Raw genomic sequence first — 8410 nt, 5'->3', positions numbered from 1 at the left:
CCTAAACTTTGCACAAAAAATAAAATAAAATAAAAACGAATGGATTTCTCCCGCATACGCCTAACTAGAACCGGGTTAAAAATCGATTTCGATGGCGTTTTTTTCGTTCACGCGCATGGGAGCAGCTCCCGACTCTCTTAATCCGGGAGCTGGGGAAGTCTGAAGCCCACAATCACAGGCCTGATCCAAACGCGGGGAAGCCAACGGGGAAACTCGTGTCGACTCGTACCGGGGGCTTTGGCTCGGGCTCTCAGTGCTGCGCCTCCCGGAGGCGCAGTGGGTTGCCGCGGCAGCAGTGTCCAAGTCCCTTGCACGGAGCGGGGACGGGGATGTGACCGGCGACAGGCTCAACACCACTTCTGTCCCGGCTCGCTCGCATCATCCCGGCAGGGCGGGCTGAGCGATGGTCCCCAGAGCGGAGGGCCGGTCGGGAGAACTCCAGTATCCCCGGACCGGCTTCTCTTCCTCCTCCAGCCTCCCCCCGCCCCCCAAACTCCCGTCTGGCCTGCAAGGGGCAGACAGCTCGGAGCGGGAGGGGGGCAGGAGACAGACAGACATCGCCTCCCGGTGGGGAGGGGGGCAGGAGACAGACAGACAGACAGACAGACATCGCCTCCCGGTGGGGAGGGGGCAGGAGACAGACAGACAGACAGGTCGCCTCCCAGTGGGGAGGGGGGCAGGAGACAGAATGAAAGACATCGCCTCCCGGTGGGGAGGGGGGCAGGAGACAGACAGACAGACAGACAGACATCGCCTCCCGGTGGGGAGGGGGCAGGAGACAGACAGACAGACAGGTCGCCTCCCAGTGGGGAGGGGGGCAGGAGACAGACAGACAGACAGACAGACAGACATCGCCTCCCGGTGGGGAGGGGGGCAGGAGACAGAATGAAAGACATCGCCTCCCGGTGGGGAGGGGGGCAGGAGACAGACAGACAGACAGGTCGCCTCCCAGTGGGGAGGGGGGCAGGAGACAGAATGAAAGACATCGCCTCCCGGTGGGGAGGGGGGCAGGAGACAGACAGACAGACAGGTCGCCTCCCGGTGGGGAGGAGCTGCCTTCTTTCTTTCTTTCTTTCTTTCTTTCTTGGGGGGGTGGGGGGAATCTACCCAGCCCCGCGTGGCCTGCCTCCCGCCCGCCCCCGGAAGGGACCCTCCCACTGGCTGCGGCGAGGAACGCGGCCCCTGCCCGCCCAGCCCTGGCCCCGGGCGGGGAGGCTGGGCAGAGATTAAGGCGCTATAAGGAGCTTGTCGGCACGGAGGGAGGGGGCAGCGCAGCCGGCCGCCCCGCATGGCCCGGGACCATGAGCGCCGGTGACTTGCAGCCCAGCTCCCCCGCCAGCCCGCAGCCCCGCCGGGCCCGGGAGGCGCCCGAGATGGCCGTGTACTGCGGCGAGCCCTTCAGCGTGTACCCGCCGCCCGGCGCCGGCTCGGGGCAGCGCCCGGCCGCCTACGCCCTGGGCGACTACGGGGCGCCGGCCAACGCCGGCTACCTGTGGGGCGTGAGCGGCCCGGCCCCGTACCTGCAGGGCGCCCCCGGGCCGGCCGCCCCCTTCCTGCCGCCCGCCTCCTACGGCTGCTCGCGGGGCGGCCAGCTGGGGGGCGCCCCCGCCGCGCCCGGCTCGCCCTCGCCCGCGGCGGCCGAGCTGAGCTGGCTGAGCCTGGCCGGGCAGGAGGAGCTGCTGCGCCTGGTGCGGCCGCCCTACTCCTACTCGGCGCTGATCGCCATGGCCATCCAGAGCGCGCCCGGCCGCAAGCTCACGCTGAGCCACATCTACCAGTACGTGGCCGAGAACTTCCCCTTCTACAAGCGCAGCAAGGCCGGCTGGCAGAACAGCATCCGCCACAACCTCAGCCTCAACGACTGCTTCCGCAAGGTGCCCCGCGACGAGGACGACCCGGGTGAGCGCCGGGGAGTGGGAGGTTGAGCGGACCTGGGGGGGGGGGCGGGGGTCAGAGGCACGGGGGTCCCCAGGGGGTGGGGGCGGGGGCGAGTGGGACCGGGGAGGGGCGGCCCGGGGCCTGGGATTAGAGGCACTGGGGTCCCAGGGGGCTGGAGAGGAGTGGGGCTGGGGTGGTGCCCGGGAGCAGAGGGATGGGGTGCCCAGGGGGCTGGTGGCAGAGGGGGGTGTTGGATGGAGGGGTGCCCAGGAGGCAGGGGGGTGTTGGATGGAGGGGTGCCCACAAGCCCGGTGGCAGAGGGGGATGTTGGATGGAGGGGTGCCCAGGAGGCTGGTGGCAGAGGGGGATGTTGGATGGAGGGGTGCCCAGGAGGCAGGGGGGAGTTGGATGTGGGGGTGCCCACAAGCCCGGTGGCAGAGGGGGGTGTTGGATGTGGGGGTGCCCACAAGCCCGGTGGCAGAGGGCGGGTGTTGGATGGAGGGGTGCCCACAAGCCCGGTGGCAGAGGGGGGTGTTGGATGCAGGGGTGCCCACAAGCCCGGTGGCAGAGGGCGGGTGTTGGATGGAGGGGTGCCCACAAGCCCGGTGGCAGAGGGGGATGTTGGATGGAGGGGTGCCCAGGAGGCAGGGGGGAGTTGGATGTGGGGGTGCCCACAAGCCCGGTGGCAGAGGGGGGTGTTGGATGTGGGGGTGCCCACAAGCCCGGTGGCAGAGGGCGGGTGTTGGATGGAGGGGTGCCCACAAGCCCGGTGGCAGAGGGGGGTGTTGGATGCAGGGGTGCCCACAAGCCCGGTGGCAGAGGGCGGGTGTTGGATGGAGGGGTGCCCACAAGCCCGGTGGCAGAGGGCGGGTGTTGGATGCAGGGGTGCCCACAAGCCCGGTGGCAGAGGGCGGGTGTTGGATGCGGGGGTGCCCACAAGCCCGGTGGCAGAGGGCGGGTGTTGGATGGAGGGGTGCCCACAAGCCCGGTGGCAGAGGGGGGTGTTGGATGCAGGGGTGCCCACAAGCCCGGTGGCAGAGGGCGGGTGTTGGATGCAGGGGTGCCCACAAGCCCGGTGGCAGAGGAATAGGGGATACCCAGGATGCTGGGGGCGGGGAGGTTAAACGGACCGAGGGGCTGGGGTGGGGAGAGGAACCCGGGGGGCCCGAGGGGAGCTCCATACAGGACAGGACCCGCCGCTGCCGTGCAAGCAGCTCTGCGGTCAGGCCCAGCCCGGCCAGCCCCGAGCGGAGAGGGGACCCGACCAAGAAGCAGCACCCGCCCCTTGCACGGCTCTGTTCCGGGCCCCCGCCGGGACACCGGAGGGGTAGGGCAGGGAGCCGGTGGGAGCGGACGCCAGGAGCCCCGGCGCTGGAACACCCGCGAGCCCCCGGCCGGCTCGGAGCTGGGGACCCCGGGAGCGGTGCGAGCCCCGCGCCGATCCCAGGGAAGCTTGGCCAGGGAGACAGGACCCCGGGATGTGGATCCTGGTCGGTCCTACTGAGCCAGCCTGGGCGGGGGAGCCGCGCGGGGCAAGGGGCGCCTGCACCCAGGGTACGGGCAGGGACCGGCAGGTGGGGCGGGCCGGGCAGAGCTCCGTGCAGGCGGAGGGCTGCAGAGAGGGGGTGCGATGGACAGTGTAAGCCGCGGTGTCGGACGGCCCCCACCGCGGCTGCTCCGCCCAGCTGGGGACACTCTCTACTGTCACCTGGGCCGGAGGGGCACCGAGGGGCAGATCCTGTGATGGGGGCCGGGGGTGGGATATTGGCCCAAAAAGGGAGCAGCTGGATCCAGGGCCCCAGGTTCACTTCCTAGCAGGGCAGGGCCCTTCCGGGGATGGATGCCCATGAGGTGCCTGCCCTCTAGGGCAAGGGGTGGGGCTCTTAGCGCCCAGTCTATGTGTCCCAGCCCCAGGATGTACCTCCAGTCTGCTCTCTGGGTGTGGGGGGGATTTTAGAGATGCAGGGTCCCGCCTACCCTGCAGGATGGTGTGGCTCAGACATGTGCATTGGGTGCAGAGGCCCTTGTGTGTGGTGGTGGGGGGTGCATTAGTGATGTAGCCAGGTGGAGTGTGGGGTGCATGTCCTGCTCAGGGAAAGGGTTTAATGCCAGTGCAGATTCTGCACACGGGCCCCCTTGGTGCAAAGGGATTCAGGGCCTTCCCTGCACAGAAATCTGTGGCATGGTGTGTGAATGACTGTGCCCAGGCGGCAAGGGGGCCGCCAGGGGTGTGCTGTATTTATGTGTATGCACCCCAATCCCCCTGGCACATGTGCAGCCCTGAAAAGGATCCCACCAGTAGACGCTCCCTCCCCCGTAATCTGCCCTGAACCACAACATGGGGCGAGATGGCCCCAGACATGCCCAGCATTGCTAATGTACCCCTCTATTTCATCCTACCCCAGCTGAGCTGTATCAGGATGAAAGAGTAAGTGCAGGCATACACTGCAATGCAGGTCTCCCTGGGCTTAGGGTGCCAAAGGGTGAGTGTGGGTTACGCATCCCTCTGTGCCTGATCCACAGAGGAGATGGGGCTGTTACAGCCCCAGCCAGCTTAAGATGGAGCAATTTGTGCTTTTAGCGCTTGGGGTCCCCTGTTCAATCCGTGGTGCATTGGCCAAGATGGTGGCCATCACGCACACTTAAATGACAAGGGTGTAGTACGGGAAGCGTTAGAAGTTCTGCCTGCAGGGCCCTTTTACTCCATTTGGGGAGGGGCTGTAGGCTCCAAGGGGCGGTTCTGATCCTGCGAAGTGGCTGCAAGATTGATTCCGGGTGCGTGGTCTGTCGGGCAGATCCTGAATTCCTGTACCTAGGAAGTACCTTTAAGTCAGTTAAATTGTACCAGTGCGAGAGGAGAATCCGCTCTGGTCAGCAAGTCTGGAGTGGGTGTTTGGTGGGTGCAGATTGTGCAAATGTGGGGGGGGGAGAGGGGTAGAAGGAGGGTGCAGATCCTGCTCAGAGGGTGCCGGGCATCTGTTGGAGGAGTTCCCTGTCTGACTCTTTCTCTGTCCCCTTCAGGGAAGGGGAACTACTGGACCTTAGACCCAAACTGTGAGAAGATGTTTGACAACGGGAATTTCCGGCGCAAGCGCAAGCGGCGCTCCGAGCCTAACACCCCCACCGTGGTGTCCTCCGGGGGGGCGCTGAAGGCTGAGGAAGGGCGTCCCATCCCGGCGGCTGCAGGCAAGCCCTGTGGAAACAGCCCCTCCCCCGAGCTGGAACTATCACCTGCCAGGGACCATCCGAAAAGCTCCTCTTCTCCAGGCATCATCTCAGCCACCCCTGGCTGCCTGAGCACCTTCTTCAGCGGCATGAGCTCACTGAGCAGTGGAGGGAGCCGCCTGGCGCACCATCGGAACTTCCCTGCTGGGCAGATGAGCGGTGGCACTTTCACCGCCCCCTCCAGCGGCTCCTCCCAGGACCTGCTCCCACCAGACCAGCTGCAGCGAGTTCCGGGGCCCACTGCTGCCTATTACAGCTCCTTCCACCCCAGCAGCAGCAGCAGCCAAGGCGCCCAGTACAACCATTACTACAACTTCACAGTCAACAGCCTCATCTACGCCCGGGATGGCACTGAGGTGTAGGGCATGGAATGCAACTCAAGGGAACCAGACAGGGAGGTTCATTCAGCAAGAAGGAAGACCGCATGCTTTTGCAAACTGCATCTGAAGCAGGACACTTGCAGTATGTTTTATGTTTTCCCAGGAAGAAAAACTTACAATCTGTTAAATATATGCGTACACACAGAGTGTGGAGTGTTTCTCTTACTCATCCCTGCAAAATCACTGATCCACACAGGATGCCTGTTTGCCACTAAATGCTGCAAATGCGAACCAGAACTCGATTAGTGACTTCAGAGGTTTTTTATCTGGAATGTAGAGTTAAAAAAATAACTGCAAAGAGAAATCAGCAAGGACCAAATATAGACATATAGCAGGGGAGTATTGACTGTTGGTCATTTATTTGTGAACCTCTGTTTACAAGTGCTTTGGTCTTGGAAGAGAAAAAAATGAAGAGATTTCTAATGAAGTGCCTTGTAAAAATCCCTGTGTCAGTGATTGCCTGTTTAGGTAATTGTTGTAGGCCTCGATCCTGCCATGTACAATGCCCGGGCAGATTCTGTGCCCACACAGAACCCCTTTAGATACAGAGCAGCTCCATGCAGGTTCGTCAGTCTGCCTGTGCTTTGTATATTGAAGAATCAGGGCTTTATTTTGTAAAATAATAATTTTACTTAAGCTTAGTACCAAAGACACACAATCTAGCCATCCAGCTTTTAGCAAGAGAATAAACACAGTGAATATTTTTATACATATTTGTATGTAATGTACTACTCTGTAAATACATTTCTGTGGGATTTTATATTTGTAAATTATGCTCTGGAGTTGTACTTATTTATAATGTGTTTGAAATTTGGGGAAGTTTATTTTGCCCATCCTTTCCCCTACCCCCATTCCCTCCCCCCCCCCCCTTTTTTTTTAATTGTAGTGTATGAATGAAACTTTTCAAACTGAACAACATTTTGGGGAATAAAATATTTACAGTTAGATTTTTGCTTGTTTGTTCATCAACAGATTTTATTTTATTTTACTTTTTTAAATGGTTAGGGACACTGGTTGGGACAAAAGATACAGGGACTCATTAACACTTTCTCTGTGCCAAGAAAACAATGTTGCTTTCAGCCCAAAGGAGAAGTGTGTGGTTTGATTTACAACCTCCTGATGGGTAATTGTGAAAGGTGGACTGAAGCTTTTGCTGGTTTTAGACAGTAAATTGCTCATTTTCAGCTTTGGTTGGTTAATATATAGTAATTGCTTGCAAAGTTAATTGGAGCAGGGCTGACCCATGTCGAGCTGTTGTTTACAATGCAGTGGAAGTAGGATCAAGCCCATGCAGCCAAATTCAGACCCTGGAGTAACTGGAGTCAAAGGAGTTACACCCATTTAAGGTTCTTCAGCAGAGTAATCCAGTGAAGGTCAGTGGGCCAAAATGTGCTCTTATACATTGGTTTAAATCTGGAGAAACCCCATTAACTTCAATGAAGTTTCTTCTGATTTACAGTTGTGAAAGAATCAGTCCCATAGTACATAATATCCGTGATGTAAAAAATCCTCACATTTCTGAGGTTTACATCAGTTGTTGGCAGGGATTTGATGTAATCAGCCAGCTGGTATAAATGCTTTTTAAAGGCATGTAACATATACAGTAAAAACAAAAGAAAAGCACAAAACTGAAATGGTAGTACAATTGCAGAACTGTATTTAACAACAAATCGCATGCATCCAACTTATTAGAATGCCACACAAGCAGGTAACATTTGTCTCTCTAAAACTCAAAACAATATTTCATCCAATGCAATCCAGCACCTATAGGGACAACCTTGCACTGTGATAACCATGCACTGTACCAGTGTAAGACCGATCTAGAGCCTGATACTACTCCCCTCACTTAGGGCCTGATCCAAAATGCATTGAAGCCATGGAAAAACTGTTGACTTCAATAGGCATTGGATCAGGCTCGTAGGCATAGCTCAGGAATACTGTGTCTGCACAAGCCTTTTTCCTCTAAAGTCTCTTACCCCTGCTAACAGTGGTTCAGCTCCATTTGTGGAAGCTGGGGGTGGAGAACTGGTGTAGACGGCTCCATGTGGCTGTCAACATTTTAACCCTCATGCTCAGAGCAGATCCACACAAGACGGTGCTTAAAATGCAATCAGTCCCCTGAAGGTGCAGGCTCAGGAGGCCTGGCTTGGTCCTAGTTTGTGAAATGCTGAACACCCTCATTTGTCATTGAGGGCTCAGTGGCTTCCAAGGGACAGATTCTGTGGGAGACAGTGAGAATTTGGGGTCTGCTGTCAGCAGGGCATAGAAGGTGGTGCTGGCTTTGGTGTTTCCCTGCTTAATGCTTCTTCCTCCCCAAGAAAGAGACATAGGATTCACCCTCAACAATCTCAGCTACCCAATAGAGGCATGTGAGTTTCACAAGCGATATCTTGAAATTAAGTCCTTTCAACATTTGTTTCTAAATATCCCGAGAGAATGTGGACCCTGTATTTTTAAAAACTGCATGAAGAGAAGAAAATCGCGATCAAATGATCAAAAAGTGCAAGCGCATTTCTTTGGCAAACATATGGGCCTTCAGAAAGGCCCACCCATCATTTGCTACATGCAGCGTAGTTGTAGCTGTGTTGATCCCAGTAAATTAGGGAGACAAGGTGGGTGAGGTGATATCTTTTATTGGACCAACTTCTGTTGGTAAGAAAGACCAGCTTTGGGAGCATATAGCTTCTAAGGACTGGGAAAGGTACTCCCAGCATTGCAGCTAAAATGCAAGGTTGCTCTGTGTAGCTGGAAAGCTGGTCTCTCTCATCAACAGAAATTGATCCAATAAAAGATACTATCTCACCCACCTTGTCTCCCTAACAGGCCTGTGCTCACAGTTCTGATTAATTCTCATCAGATATCCCCCAGAGAAGAGGCCATGGGCCTGATTTACCAGAGGGAATGAATCAGACTCTTTGTACAAGAAT

At 57.6% G+C, this 8410-nt stretch overlaps 1 protein-coding gene across 1 annotated transcript; it reads left to right on the top strand.

Annotated features, from left to right (window-relative positions):
* The first annotated feature begins 1183 nt into the window (after window positions 1–1183).
* FOXI3 (forkhead box I3) lies at window positions 1184–6401 on the top strand. Its single transcript, XM_073340153.1, has 2 exons — window positions 1184–1899; window positions 4900–6401. Exons 1-2 carry the CDS (start codon window positions 1302–1304, stop codon window positions 5463–5465), a joined length of 1164 nt encoding a protein of 387 aa, XP_073196254.1. The 5' UTR covers window positions 1184–1301; the 3' UTR covers window positions 5466–6401.
* The last annotated feature ends 2009 nt before the right edge of the window (window positions 6402–8410 follow it).

This window comes from Lepidochelys kempii, chromosome 4, assembly GCF_965140265.1.
Source record: "Lepidochelys kempii isolate rLepKem1 chromosome 4, rLepKem1.hap2, whole genome shotgun sequence".
NCBI classification, from domain to species: Eukaryota; Metazoa; Chordata; order Testudines; family Cheloniidae; genus Lepidochelys; species Lepidochelys kempii.
This window is presented reverse-complemented; position numbering and strand designations above follow the sequence as displayed.

Coding starts and splice junctions, on each gene's coding strand:
- FOXI3 (XM_073340153.1), top strand. CDS start 1,302: ATGAGCGCCGGTGACTTGCAGCCCAGCTCCCCCGCCAGCCCGCAGCCC. Junction 1,900..4,899: donor CCGCGACGAGGACGACCCGG/GTGAGCGCCGGG, acceptor TGTCCCCTTCAG/GGAAGGGGAACTACTGGACC.